At 31.5% G+C, this 15,489-nt stretch overlaps 3 protein-coding genes across 14 annotated transcripts in view; 1 reads left to right on the forward strand and 2 right to left on the reverse strand.

The window, feature by feature from the left end:
- Npl4 (nuclear protein localization 4) overlaps positions 1-1,308 on the reverse strand; it is a 34,359-nt gene extending 33,051 nt beyond the window's left edge. The window contains exons 1-2 of the mRNA XM_088274495.1: positions 1,082-1,308; positions 514-777 (exon numbers count right to left, since the gene is read on the reverse strand). Coding sequence (XP_088130621.1) covers positions 514-777; positions 1,082-1,102 — 285 coding nt within the window. The 5' untranslated portion in view covers positions 1,103-1,308. The remainder of the gene's footprint in view (positions 1-513; positions 778-1,081) is intronic.
- The window catches only part of LOC148300626 (cytochrome P450 9e2-like), a 229,083-nt gene that overhangs the window by 208,003 nt on the left and 5,591 nt on the right, over positions 1-15,489 (reverse strand). The window lies entirely within an intron of this gene.
- LOC148300633 (uncharacterized) overlaps positions 2,211-15,489 on the forward strand; it is a 40,364-nt gene continuing 27,085 nt past the window's right edge. For 3 of the 11 annotated variants that reach the window (XM_088274484.1, XM_088274477.1, XM_088274486.1), the window contains exons 1-3: positions 2,232-2,567; positions 4,770-4,866; positions 6,778-6,869. In XM_088274484.1, the coding sequence (XP_088130610.1) occupies positions 4,782-4,866; positions 6,778-6,869 (177 nt within the window). In that variant the 5' untranslated portion in view covers positions 2,232-2,567; positions 4,770-4,781. Of the gene's footprint in view, positions 2,568-2,651; positions 2,840-4,769; positions 4,867-6,777; positions 6,870-15,489 lie in introns of those variants that run through there. The other 8 variants (XM_088274487.1, XM_088274478.1, XM_088274482.1 and 5 more) reach the window with 8 other exon arrangements.

Genomic DNA, 15,489 nt, shown 5'->3' on the forward strand with positions numbered 1-15,489 from the left:
AGGGCACTGCACCATATAAACAGTGTTTCTTGATCGGTAACACATGAAGGAAAGGTGATCAGCTCTCCGCTTCAGGGTAATATTGAATAAATATTAGAGTGAAAAAATCACTTATATTTATTTGACCCTCCCTCTGGGAATCGAACCCGGGACCTCTAGAACGGTAGCCGAGGGTGCTGACCATTACACTACAAAGGGGAGGGAGGCGGAAGAAACATTGTGTCTTTATATGTTAGCAATATATAAATACTTCCATTCTAATTCAATGTACAGTTTGTGCAGACTGCCTGTGAGCAGTTTTAGTAAGGGCTAAATTACACTATGTTGGGAAATGATGCGGACCATGATTAAGTTTTAAACATAAAATAGTTTCCATAACATTTAGATTAAATATGAGATTTAAGGTCGCTGTACTTGTAATAAACAAAAAATAACTCTTAATAATAGGTTTGATATCATTAGAACTTTCACTAGATTAAAATAAATATTATTTCTAAATGAGTTTGTTTTTACCTGGCTTGTAGAAGGCTGGTCGAAGAGTACGGTGCCATTTAATGGAGCGAGATAGAGCATGTCTCCATGTTGCAGACGGTAATCAGAAACACTTTTGGATTTACATGACACTATTTCTTCCTTGTGATTCCGGTCTTTGTATAGAGCAAATCCGAAACTGCTCAACTCGAATGTCTCGTAAACTTTCTCAAACAGCCTGAACACCTTTTCGTTTGAATTCAATTCAACTCTCTTGGTGCCTTCAGGTGACTGAATTCTCAGAACCTAGAAATTTGAGGTTATGTTCGATAAATCTCGATTCTCTAAGTATTCGTGAACTCAAAACGCGAAATTAAACAACCAACCGTAGCAATATATGCAATTAACAAAAATAACACCAAACAAATTGGTAAAACACGGTATTTTTGACGTTACTCGATGTCAACATAGACGATGACAAAGAAATTTGAAAATGAAATTTAGAAAAAAGTTTTGGCAAGATCTCGTATAAGATGTTTCCGAAGTATTTTATTACAGTAATATATTTAAAAAACGAATAATTTATACAATAATTAAATTATTTACTTACAATAATCTTTACTCGAGACATTTTGACGACTTCTGTTGCAATTCTGTTGCAAACATCAGTTCAATCAGTTGAAGTTGAACGTTCGCAAGTCGCAAGTTTGCATACAAATATAATGTCTACCAACTGTCAGAAATCATAAACTATAAGCCAATGCTTCTATATTTAAAACATAAAGACAAACTCTCTTTTTGACGACCTCGCATCAGCTGTTATCGGTAAACCCACACATATCTTTTAGCTTACCTGCAAGCTGGAATTTTTCCTTTCGGAATTCCGAATGCATGAATTCCGTACACAAAATTGCGTTTACTTGGTAGGTATAACATGTAGTTTTGGCGGTGTTTTTACCTAGAATTTTCAACCATAAATGACCTGAAATTATAGCAATTTTAAACATTAAGAGTAAACCTACTCATAATCAGGAATGGGCTGTAAAACTTTTAAAATTGGAGCCTATGTAGGAATATGATAAGCAATGGTTTGATATGTCGTAGTTAGATTTCAGTCACTTGGACGTTAGATAATTTAAAAAAACGTATGGAGTTTTTGTTTGGATTCCGAAAGAAGAGAACACCATCATAAAATGGGGATTTACTGACTACCTCATGCTTTTGAATTTTCGGGATGGAAACACGCCTTTACGGGGAAGCTAATATTTTGTAAATTCGCCAATATTTGGGTTTGAAAATATATGATAAGATGCCTGAATCTATGAAAAATGAAAAGAGTCTAAAAAGATTTAAAAATGAATGTTTTGTTTACTGTTAAAAGATGTTAATATATGTATGATGTAAATTAAGTGTACAAATTAGTTTTTATTAAATGTAATATAAGCTAACTAAAGAAAAAAAATATCGAAGAGGTTCGATCCAAAATTCCCTCGAATCCAAAGCATTGGGATAGTAAAATACTCACCTTCTATCTATATCATTTTATTGTAATAAACATTGTTCCCTGAATATTGGCTCAACCTCTTCAACGGCTTCAGTTTGGGACCAGTCTTAGAAGTAGAGTCATTAGCGCATGAGGTTCCAGGTTCAATTCCCAAGGGGGAAATGTATTTTTTTTTCATTTTAATAATGTTTTTTTTAGTTCATGAGGTTTTATTTTGCACATTTTTTTATTATCTAGGAGGCATTGAATAAATCATAAAGACAAATTTTTAGACGAAATCTGCAAGTCAGAAATGTCACTTTAGCACTGTTTCTATTAAAAATGACATTTTAAAATTTGTAGAATTTTAGGTTTGTAAAAGTTAGTAATATTATGTTGTAATATTTGGGTCGTTGGATTTTATCTGTACATTTACAAACATTTATTGCATCATGACATTTGTTTTTGCTGTTTCATTCTCATTCTTTGGGAGTTGATAATATCAGGAAGACGGTAGTATATAAACACCTACATGAAACATATATCAAACAGTTTAAAAAATATTTGTTTCCAATTGTCATTAACTATTTTTGATTGATAACTTTTATTAAAGGTAAGTAAATGAGTTCCATTTCTTAAAAACAAACCCAGCTGATTATCCAATAAATGCGCCATTTTTAAATTTTTACTTGACGTTTGAATTATTCGAATTTTCAAATTTAACATTTTCCAAGAAGAAATACGTAAGATTCAATGTGAAAAATATTGTTTTGTACTTTCATTCACAATCAATGATGTGCTTTAACGTGTAACTAAGATATCCTAGCTTATTGTGACGCTACACACTGAAATCTATTTTTAACCTATGCTTTAAGTTCCATCCAGGTGTGTCTTTATGTTGTAGCTTTGCGAGTACGTCGTAAATTTTGTATAATAATTTTCATTTTTCCTCAAATATTCGAAAATCAGTCCAAATCCAAAACTTTCATAGAATCTCGGGGAAAACTAACATACAGGTTATTATGGATGGTAAAATTAACACACAGGTTCAAGTGTTCTGAACATTATGTTTTTTGAGCATGTGGAGATAATGAGTAGCGAATAATTTCCTTTTTCTGACCCTTATCCGCACCCAATGGTGCAAAGGGCACTGCGTCATATTAACTCAGTGTTATCTTGACCGTTTAACTCGTGAAGGAAAGGTGATCAGCCCTCCGCTTCAGGTACCAGTCCAGGGTAATATTGAATAAATATTTGAGTGTAAAACTAATATTTGTTTTGAATATTGAAAGCATTAACTTTGTGGATCATATTGATATATTATTTCGAGAAATAAAAATACTTTGTGTTCTGATCCACTCACATTTTTATTAACCAACTAGTTTCGGTAACAACCTGTTGCCCTCTTCAGGGTTACATTTACATTACATTTACATTGTATTACTAAAAAAAAAAAAAAAAAAATACTATTTTTTTATTTTTTATTTTTTATTTTTAGTAATAAATGTAACCCTGAAGAGGGCAATAGGTTGTTGCCGAAACTAGTTGGTTAATAAAAATGTGAGTGGATCAGAACACAAAGTATTTTTATTTCTCGAAATAATATACTAATATTTGTTTTCACTCTTTGGGAATCGAACCCAGGACCTCCATCGTGGTAGATAACCATTACACCATCGAATAATAGTAAAGTATATCCTCATTATGAAAATATTTACATTGTAATAAGATATCCTATATTTTAATAATCCCAAAAGCAAATCACAGTGTACTCTCTCTGAAGTACAGCACACCACTGTGTGGATACACAAAAAAACGAAATTCGCATTAAATAAAGTGTTATGGTGTTCTATGCTCTCTGCCTTCTCTTGTGAAAACAGTGTAATAGTCGATTAAATTATTTTTACTAATCCATGTTTTTTAATGGAACATTCATTTAGGCTTGAGAATTTTTTTGCTACTTGGGTAATGGATTTTTTTATCCTCAGCATTACTAACTTTTAAAACTTGCTTTCTTTACTTGTCTTAGTCTAAAACCATTACTGCTATTTAAAACCATTAATAAATTATTAATTTTTTTGTTTGTGTAAACAATTTTCATTGGATAACTCAATTAATCTGTCTAATTGTTGTGTTTTAATAAAATTATTCTTTCATTAAATAATTCGGCAGCAACTTTGTTGTAATATCTATCCATTTTTAATTTCGATTTTACTTGGTAAATACCACTTCTATCGGTTGTGAAACGTGTTTTGATGCATTTCACATAATTTTCAAACACCTTGTTTAGAAAAGATTGTAAGAAATAGACGTTTTTTATATTTAATTAAATAAAATTTTAAATACAAATGATTATTTTTTTATGATATAATACGAAGATGTGTGATTTGGTTGAAATAAATATATTATAGATTTTCAAATAAGAATTCCATTTAGACACCCACTCAAAGTTGTGCCAAGTGCTTTAAATTTAGTATACAGTCGCTTCTCTACCATTGCATAGCTTTTGAACCATTCCAAACTTCTTAATACACGTGAAAGCAAGGCAGTTCACAAGCTGTTATCATTTTATATTTCAAAATTGTGATAATTATTGCCATTGATAACTAAATCCCGTGCACACAATTTCCCAAAACAAAAAAAACAATTCGTAATCAAAGATATTTATCTTTTGAAAAAAATCAGTGGAGTGATGTTCTTAAATTAAATAGTTTTTATGAATGAGAAATGTTAAAAACAAAAGAAGTTTGAATTGAAATACGTATTTTGGTTTGTTTCTTATCTCATCTTTGGTGTGTTTTGGAATTTTGTGCAGAAAACTTCCAAAATGGATGAAATCGGAGTGCCCGTGGATCTCTACATCTACGATCTGACCAAGGGTATGGCTCGCATAATGTCGCCAATGTTTTTGGGTATGATTTAACAAAATTGAACTCACAATTAAAATCTGATTTTTGAGCTTTCCAGCGTCCAATGAAAACACAATGTAAACACTGCACCCACTTGTTACAAACACTGCTATTTTCTTTCGATTATATTTTCTGTATTTTTAGAAATTTCCGATGATGATGTTGATATTGTTTATGCCGCTATTTCGTTTCACATTCTTTATATCGGTATGTCACCCACATACTCAATGATGTATTTATAGAAAAAAAACTATTTCTGTTTCTGTGATTACGTTCATTCTGTTTTAGAGTGACTTTAATTTATTTTCTATGTAGCAAATAAGTCATTAAAGAACTAATTACAACAGTGTTTAAATTTTGTTTTTAATGGTGCTGTTTTTTTTTAAATTTATTTATTATTAAATTGCGTTTTAAGTTAATAGGTCCATGCTTAATATAAATTATATTGCCTGTGTATTTAGTATATAAAATTAGGTTTTACTGAGTTAGGCGTACGCATTTACATAATTTATTCAATTATCTGGTCATTTTCTGATCTGAATAAATTTACAGTGACATTTTATAGTTTAAATTTTATATTTTTTCCTCGATTTATATTTTCGTGATACAATTATAAATACAAATTGTGATAGCGTACTAAATACATTGATCAATTTTGATTTCTTGTCAAAATATAATTTATGTTATAATAATAAACAAAACATTCATTCCCAATTTTTTTTTACACTGTAAATAAACTAAAAAATTACTATCTTATCTTAAGTATTTATTACTTATTTTCCACTAGAATACCATTTATCTGTCACTGTAACCATGGTTTTAAAATAAACCCCTAATCTAGGTTACTGAAAATAAAACATACAGAATTACAGTGCAACGACACAACCTTACACTGTGTGTTTTACATTTGGATTACCTTGACTGGAGAGTTAAACACAATGTTGACTGACCTGACAATTTTTTTTAAATACTGCAAATTGGCCTGGTAATAAAAACCACTCTTATTTTCCTAATTGTAGATGTTTTCTGCATAGCTGAGTACTTTTCAATAATATTTTTAAATCATGAAAATATTTCATTTTAGTTTTGCAGGATTTTGATTGCTAAGCCATGTTTTGTTAATAGTTTTGTCTCATCATTAATCTATTTTTTCGGTGTGTAAATAAACAATTTGATATTTAACTCATATTTATGCATTATCATGTTTTTTTTGTGGCTTTGCTTCCATTAAATTCTTTAAAAAAACTGGGATTTATTACAGACATGCGATTTCCATATCCAATAATAAAGGAATATTTCCACATAAAAAAAGCATACAGCCCTAATACAAATTGTTCTTAGAATACACATTTTTCGCTCATATTATTCCATATATTTGCGGAGTTTAAACTTTTTGACGACTTGACTAATGTGATTATAATAGTATGTTTAGAAAATTATGTTATTTAAAAAAATCTTAAAACGAAAACATAATTTAGGCTATTTGGTTAAAACTTAAAATTTTGAAGAACTCAGTTGATGTTACAAATCAATATCAGTAATTGCAAGTGGCAAAAAAAAAGTCAATAAAAAAAGCAGCAACAAAAAAAAGTTAACTCACATATGAAAAATTGAGATGTATTTAAAATGTTTGGAATATTTTCCCTTTGTTATTTAATTTTTTCAACAAAAGTTTTATCTATTATAGGCTCATAATTTCAATAAATAATGTTCAGTAATGATAGTCATTTTATGCCATTCCATAAAACAGATATTAACAAAATCTATCTCTGATATTTTTACCACGTTTATTTATTTTGGTTTTACAAATGCTTTGAGTATGAAATAAATTTTGGCCAATCAAAAAATAAATAAAAAATACTTCATTAAAAATATGTAGAAACGCAATGTGCTTACATGTGTTAATATTCGTAGGTCGTCACGTAGATGGAATATGGCACACATCAATCGTTGTATACGGCCGAGAATATTTCTTTGGTGGAGCCGGAATCCAAAACTGCAATCCGGTAAGTGCACAATTAATATTTATCCTTTTGTTTCCAATCTTCATTTATAAACCCTCTGTATTTGAACCAAAAAGCAGAAAATCCGGATTTTTACTTATCGGTGTATTTGGCTTATTTGTTCGTCTCCTAGTGATAATTCTCAAATAATGAGAAAATCGTCTTGAAATTTGCACAGGACCTGTTTTGTTTGCAATTTCTAGATCAACAGTTTTTTTCAGCTTATAGTATAAATTATTAAAATATGAATATTTAACTAATTAACCAACTAACCATCATGCCGCTTTCCGTAGGGATAGGCAGATAGAATAGAACGCCACACCAATCTGTTTTTGCAAGTAATATTTGTAATTTATAATCTTTATTCTTTTAAAATAATGATTGAATTCTTCAATTATTATTTATTGTGTATGAGTGTTTAGTAGTTATTGAGGTGGGAATATGGATGTCTGAGTGACCATATAAACCAACCAATGACATGTTATAAAAACCCTGTAAAAACTGACACTCCCATATTCTCATCTTAGGCCAAAATAGTTTTAAAGTAAAGTAAAGTAAAGTAGTATCAAGTAGTGTTGACAAAAATAAAACTTGAGATACAAATAAAATAAGATTACCATGTGAGAAAAAATCATATTCACCAAATTGTTCAATAAATGAACGGTTGAAGGTGTATGATGAGATATGAAGAATGAAAAAATTAATGAATGTAAAGAAATATCGTAAAAGTATTATTTTAATGTAGATAACATAGTAAATGCTAGTAATATGCATAATATTGTAGGATATATAACATTAAAATATTATATTTTGTAAATTAAAAGCATTGTTAGCTTTGCTGTATGGTAATATAACACTCTCCTCATCATTCATTGTTAGAAAGTGGTATTACACAAAGTGAACGATGAATGTTAAGGAGAGTATTAAAATGTTAGTTTATAATTAGTCAATAAAAAATATTGCATAATTAAAATATGTCTGTAGATTTGGAGTTTATAATAATTTGAATGACAATAAAACCACAATTTTTTATATGGATCTGGTCTTCATGTTGACAAATCAAATGACGAAAATTTTACTTTGCTTTTATGAATATACATATATGTATATATGTATTTTTGACAGATGAAGGCTGACTTGATTAAGAATATAAAGTATCTCTATCAAATAAAAATGAAGTCGTTAATTGTATTTCTTCGCGATAGGTGTTGTTTTTAAAAATGCAAACATAAACACAATGTATTTCCATTCACTTACTGCGTTAAAAATAACAAGTGGTCTTGTAAAAAGATTATCTCATGGCCGCGTGTCATCCTTAACCCATTCTTCCGTTAATTTTTTAAATCACCTCGAAACATTTCTGTAAGTGTTTATTTCCACATTTCGTTTCTTAAATTAGTTGGGCGTGAGGAAAACCTTCAGAATTTTACGTGTGATTGAGAGTACAAGCAGTTTGATACCTGACAATTTTCACACTGTTTTTTTTTAAGTCCCAACATACTCTGCCAAGGTTTTTTTTACAAACTTATTCTTGTCTCAAATATTATATTTAAATGCGTAAAACATAAGGTCAAGGGTGTTGTTATATCTGGTGTGATGACTTGTGAATCATAAATGTTTATTGCATTATTGTGTTTTGGATTTATAAAAGAAAGAAAGCTTATTCTGATAATGAAATCATCCACTCAATAGTCATAAGATTAGAATCGGAAAATATGCTTGGTGTTGAAGATACAAATGAAACACGAGCAATCTGCTCTCTTAGTGAGGTAGCACGTAAAAAAAATATAGTAATAATTATAAAAATATGTAACTATGTTGATTATTATGATAAAATATGTAACTATGTTGATTACTATGTTGAGATATTTCAAATATCTGCGAAGAATACTGTCAACACTCAATAGGAAACAAATGTTTGAAGAATTTATCAGTAGATACCAAATGCACAATCTTAAATCCAAAATGCCAAATATTTTGGAGAGACGTGAGAGAAGTGATTTTTTTTTTTCAATAAGTGATGATTTTTTTTAAAATTATGTAATTATAAAATTTTTTTATGCATTAACATATAAATATATTTGGTATTATGTTGTAAGTCTCAACAGTTTTCGATAATTTGATTAGGGAAATTTAATTTTTTTATAAAATATAAAAAAAACCGTCCGCCTCCGTAGTGTAATGGTCAGCACGCTCGGCTACCGTTCTGGAGGACCCGGGTTCGATTCCCAGGGGGGGTAAGAATAAATATGAGTGATTTTTTCACTGTAATATTTATTCAATATTACCCTGGACTGGTACTTGAAGCGGAGGGCTGATCACCTTTCCTTCATGTGTAAACGATCAAGATAACACTGCGTTTATATGACGCAGTGGCCTATGCACCATTGGGGTGCGGATAAGGGTTTTATTATTATTTTATTATTATAAAATATAAATATTTATACTCTTTTTATAATTTAAATTTCACTTGCCAAATACCACTATTTCTTAAAATCCACTGTGACACGTATTTCGACGCATTCCGCATCATTTTCAAACACCTGTTTTTGAAAATGATGCGTGTTTTAAAATGATACGGTATGCATCAAAACACTTACCACAATAGATTTTAAGAAATAGTGGTATATACCAAGTAAAACTTAAATTATATATGGACAGATATTACCACAAAGTGACTGGCAAATTAATCAATTACATTTATATTCTTATCATATTCAAATATTTCTAATTCATATTATTTTCATAAACTTAAGCTTTGCATTATTGAAAATATAAACCAAGTTGTAATAGATTCGGCTCGAACCTTGATTGAGCAAAATGGTAAACATTATTGTGTAAAAAGTGACCACTGTAGCTAGCCGATGCCAGGTGATAAGTCCTGTGAATGACAGGACTTCCATATTCCCCTTAAAGATTTTTCATCACTGTTAAGACAATATATTTTATCTAATTAAAAAAATATATATATTCTTATTTTATCAATTATATGGGCCATTGAAGTGTATTGATAAAAATGTGGCAAATCAACACTTTTCAAAATATATATATATATATATATATCTACTACACTACTACATTTGAATGACTCAAATACCAAAATATTTTTCAACTTGCCAAGATTTTGCCTAAAAAAATTTTCACTCAGCCAAAGATTAAACGCCCCCAACTCTTTGTCATTGGCTTCTGTTTTGAAGATTTTCCACGGAATCAAATTTGGCACATCTTGACCAGAAAACTCCAGACGAAATGAGTTCGGGGAGATTTCGACAGGTCAAACATTTGTCATCTCCTCCCAAATTGCCGCTTATGTAACAAACGTTTTCGTCACGGGAACGTTCAACTTTTACCTCTAATGTGTATTTTCTACATGAAATAACTTTTAGGTTTGCAGTAAATTATTATAACTTTGAGATATTTCTGATATTCCGAGTATGTATTTATATAATTAAGATTTATATGCGCGAAGCACTTGGCTCGAATCCAAAAACAGCAAACTCCCCATTATATTGGTTTTCAAAATGACCATTACAAAAAATAAACGAGTTAGTATTGAGATTCTACATTTTTAATATGGAGTATCCTTAAAAATCCGCCTCCGTAGTGCAGCATGCTCGGCTACCATTCTGCAGATTCCGGGTTTGATTTACAGGGAGGGTCAAATAAATATAAGTGATTTTTTTCACTCTAATATTTATTAAATTACCTTGGATTGGTACCCGAAGCGGATGGCTGATCACCTTTCTTTCATGTGTTAACGATCAAGATAACACCGAGTTTATATGATGCAGTGTCCTATGCACCATCGGGTGCGGATAAGGGTTTGAAGAAGAAATCATTTTTAATATGTGTAACCGGCGTGGGTTACGTGCGATGACTGAAGAAATATATACGCCTGGTCTTCACTCGGAATCTCCCAACTTTGCCACCGTTGTAAGGGGTGACGTTCCAGACGGCCCCGCCGTACCGAGTTACCGAGTAAGCTGGATACGGACGGAGGTGACTGGATGTATGAGCCGGGAAGAGCGGCACTGGACCGACAAGTCAACCTCAATAGCCCTGATAAGGGCTTTCCGAAACTGGTCCGTGAATCGGTACAATGAGGCGAAACGGTCCAGGCTGGCGGCGCGGCGAGTCGTCCAAGGAGCGGGAGCGGAGAAATGAAACACAGGTTTCAGCAGTCGCACCAGAACTAGTTTATTACCAAAAAATGCGCCCTCTATATACCCGGCCGTGATCGCGTACCGCCCGACAGTGGGAAAGTACAGCCAATCAGCGGCCGGGGGAGAGAGACAGCCATATCTCTGTCTCTCTCTAATGGGCACCGGACGGGCTACACTTTTATACCGTACCGGTGCCGTTCCAACAGTTCAACAATTCGTTATTACATTAGAGTTATTACAAGCCATATTTATCCTATACAGTATCCGTAATATCTATTTATTCTACATAATATCTAGGCGCATTTAACATATTTTCTCATCCTTACTTATATCTAATACATTTGGTGCCGAAGCCATATTAAAATCGGTACAATTCCTAGAGGCCCTTCTTCGGGCCGCATTCCGACGGGCGACCGTCTCGCTCGCCGCCAGGCGCCTGGAATTCCTTTTCAGGGCCGCCGCACGGGGTGTGCGATCTGTCCGTAACAATATGGAATACATCACCAGTTGAATTTACGGAATTTAATTATTAGCAAATTATAGTCGTAGTATTGGGTTGATGCAAAAGTAATGACCGTTTTTTATGATCCCAGGTAAAAAAAAAAATTTTCATAAATTATGAATTGTATCTTCTTTTTTTATGATTCCATTGTATAAAGGATGCTTTCCCTCTACTTTCTATTCAGTTTTGGCCTGGCCAGAGTACAGTTATAACCCCTTGTATTTTTTCAAAATGTTGTTCGATAAAGTGCATTTACGTCATTGTTTACTTTATGAATTCCGTAAAGACAATACCGCGAGTGTGGCAACCAAAAACATTTGTGAAGTGTACGGAGCAGATGTCATCAAAGTTCGACAGGTACGAAGATGGTTTGCAAAATTCCGATCTGGAGATTTTTCACTCATTGATAAACCACGTACCGGGCGGCCATTGAAGTCTGATGAAGACGAATTAAAAGTCATAATTGACACCAATCCACGTCTAACCATCAGAGAGATTGTGTCAATGATGGGAGTCAACCAAACAATCGCATTAAGACATTTGAAGCGTATGGAAATGGTTTCGCGGTACGACGTTTGGATACCTCATCAATTGTCGGCTGCCAATTTATTGGATCGTGTTTCAACGCGCGTTGCTTTGAGTGCGAGACAAAAACATGAACCTTTTTTGCATCGTTTGGTGACGGGAGATGAGAAATGGGTCGTGTACAACAACGTGACAAGAAAAAGACATTGGACTATACCTGGACAAGCCCCATTAACAACTTCGAAGGCCGAAATCCATAAAAAAAGTTATACTTTGTGTTTGGTGGAATAATAAGGGTATTGTGTAATTTGAACTCTTGGAACACAATAAGACAAGTACAGCAGAACGATATTGTCAGCATTTATCCAAATTGAACATGGTCCTTCAAAAGGATAGACCAGAATTGGTAAACAGAAATGGGGCAGTGTTTCATCACGACAACGCGCGACCACATGTGGCTATGATGACCCAACACAAGCTAAATGAGTTAAATTGGGATGTTATCAAGCATCCACTGTATTCTCCAGATCTTGCTCTTTCTGAATTTTATTTATTCCGATCACTGCAAAAAAATTTAAATGATGAAAAAAATTATTCAATAGAGCAGGTAAAAACATCCCTTACTTCATTTTTCGCATCAAAATCCATGGAATTTTATACTACTGGTATTAATAAGTTGATAGAAAGATGGGAGAAGGTTATAAGAACTGATGGAAATTATATAATTTATTAAATAAATAATACACAAGAAAAAAAAAATTTAAAAAATATATGTAAAAAACGGTCAAAACTTTTGCATCAACCCAATATATAAATTTTCAAGTTGTGGAAGAGTGGGCTCAAACCTAGGCTTGACACTTCTATATTTAGTTCATAATGTTATTTATATAAAAATAAAACCCTTATCCGCACCCCAATGATGCATAGGGCACTGTGTCATATAAACGCAGTGTTATCTTGATCGTTTACACATGAAAGAAAGGTGATCAGGCTTCCGCTTCAGGTACCAGTCCATGGTAGTATTGAATAAATATTACAGTGAATAAATCACTTATATTTATTTTACCCCCTTTGGGAATCGAACCCGGGACCTCCAGAACGGTAGCCGAGCATGCTGACCATTACACTACGGAGGCGGACAATTTTGTTCTGATCATAAACATTTATTTTATTCACTAAATGTAATTTTTTTCTTGTAATCTTGTTGGTGACTTCATATAGAAAAAATTTAATGCAAATCGTAGCTTTTTACTCTCTTACTATTTGTTAAGTACTTAAAACAAATCAATCACTCGATCTTAATTATATTTAGCCAAACTATTATAATTGATGCGTGTTCATTCTGGTTATAATAAGATATATTTTATTTGTTTTTTTAATAGTAACGGCAATAAAAAATACAAAAAATTAAGTCTATTTGATCATCTTCAGAACCAATTTATCAAAGATTATCATAAACCGCTGTTTTCAATGAAATAAAAAATAAGAATACACTTGAAATTCACCCTCACAGTTGAAACCTACACATGTACCAGCATCTAATCAATAAATTTCCCAGATGTCAAGAGTAGCTAGAAATCCTTGCCAATCTGTGTTGCAATGGAGTGAACAAACTCCCTTCATTTACCAGAGGATCACGGTCAATGCTACTGATCGTAAACTGTAATAATACTGTATAAAATCTTTAATTTTTTTCATGTATTATTACTTATCAAAATTAAACAAAGTTTTAATATAATCAATAAAATTGATTATAAAGAATGGAAATGATCATCAGAATCAGATGACAAACTAAAATCTCTCGCTTGAATAAAAATTATTTTATTATATTACATTTCTGATCTTTGGTCCTATAATATTTCATGTATTTTGTTCTACTTTGTACTGTGGTGGTTAGTAAATTTAGCTACTATACAAGATAAACCATACTGTGTTTGATATGTAATTCTTTTAATATAAAAAAATAATATATTTTAATAATAATAAATTTATATGGTTACCTTAAACTAGCGTATTAAGTACAAGTGTCAAGTACTGGTCAATAAATGGCCTATCCACTATAGAAAGAAGAAATGGAAAAGATATTTGGTAAATCTATTGTTTATTTTTGGACATAGAGCTATGTTTACATTGTACAATGTTTGCAAACATATCACTATTTTAGTTGCTTTCAATGCTGGATTAAAAATAACATTCTTCGGACTGGCAAAATAATTTGTTTACAAGATCGGCTTGAAATATCTTTGTAACCTTCCTTGAACAAAAGTTTTTAAATTCTTATTAAAACGATTAAAGTGATTTTTAAAAACTGTATTTCTTATTGGTACATTTGATTTTGGTACTTATATACGCACTTAGAGGTACATAAATCCTCTAAAGTGTATGCATGGTCAGTAAATAATTTCTCGTCCTTTTCAAATTCTCACAATCTTGAACATTGTTTCCATGATACGTATCAAGGGATCCGGTTGTGTCTAGGATTCGATCTGTCCATCTAATTGGACTCTGACATTCCCAGTGATCACTAATTTAACCAGGCTGTCTCTTTTTTTCTGGCAAAATGTCAGACGTATGAACGAATTCATTTTGTACATGGCATATAAAGTCTCTCTTTTATGCAAATTCCTGAAGGATAGAGACATTCGTTTGTCTCTCAGTCCACTTATCGCCTTAAATATATTCATTTTCAAGATTTAATAAATCCTTCTTTTGTCTGATAAACAATTATAATGTTAGTTGCCAATTTCCGAGATATTTTTGTCTAATAGATTTATATTATCCACTGATACTTCGTGTTGGAATTGCATTTTTAATATATTACAGATTAAAACCAATATTTTTAGCTTTTCCACTTTATTTTTATCTGACCAGTCAAATAAAAATAAAGTGGAAAAGCTAAAAAATATTGGTTTTAATCTAATAATATATATTTTTGTCTGTACTTTGACTTATAATCGTGAGTAATTAATATTTTTCAGCTCGCGTAATTATTGGAGTCACGTGAAATATGTAACATTCATCTTGGCACGTTACGTCTGGCATTATAATGATGTTTCATAAATATTTCTGCAATCATCAGATGTATATTTATAAATATGCATTCCAGAGTATTAGATGAGGTGTGAATGCGTCTGTTTATATTCCTTTGATTGTGAAGATGGACATAATGTTTAGAGAAGTATTTTTCTTCCGAAAACCTATACCAATATATATCTTATAAATTTCAAAGCTATTTGCATACTTTAATCATTAATATAATGTAGGCGCTTTACATAAAAGCGATATTGAAATTTAATATGTCAAAATACGTTTTTACTATATTTTCTGCATCAGTTGACTAATTATTCGGCATAAACTATGTATCAATTTCAGGGTTTAATTTCATTCTTTTAAAATATTGGCCATACAATTCTGTTATCTATTCTGATATCCG

The sequence above is a fragment of the Brachycentrus maculatus genome, unplaced genomic scaffold, assembly GCF_059751285.1.
Source record: "Brachycentrus maculatus isolate JH-2025_06_01 unplaced genomic scaffold, ASM5975128v1 h1tg000683l, whole genome shotgun sequence".
Taxonomy (NCBI): Eukaryota; Metazoa; Arthropoda; class Insecta; order Trichoptera; family Brachycentridae; genus Brachycentrus; species Brachycentrus maculatus.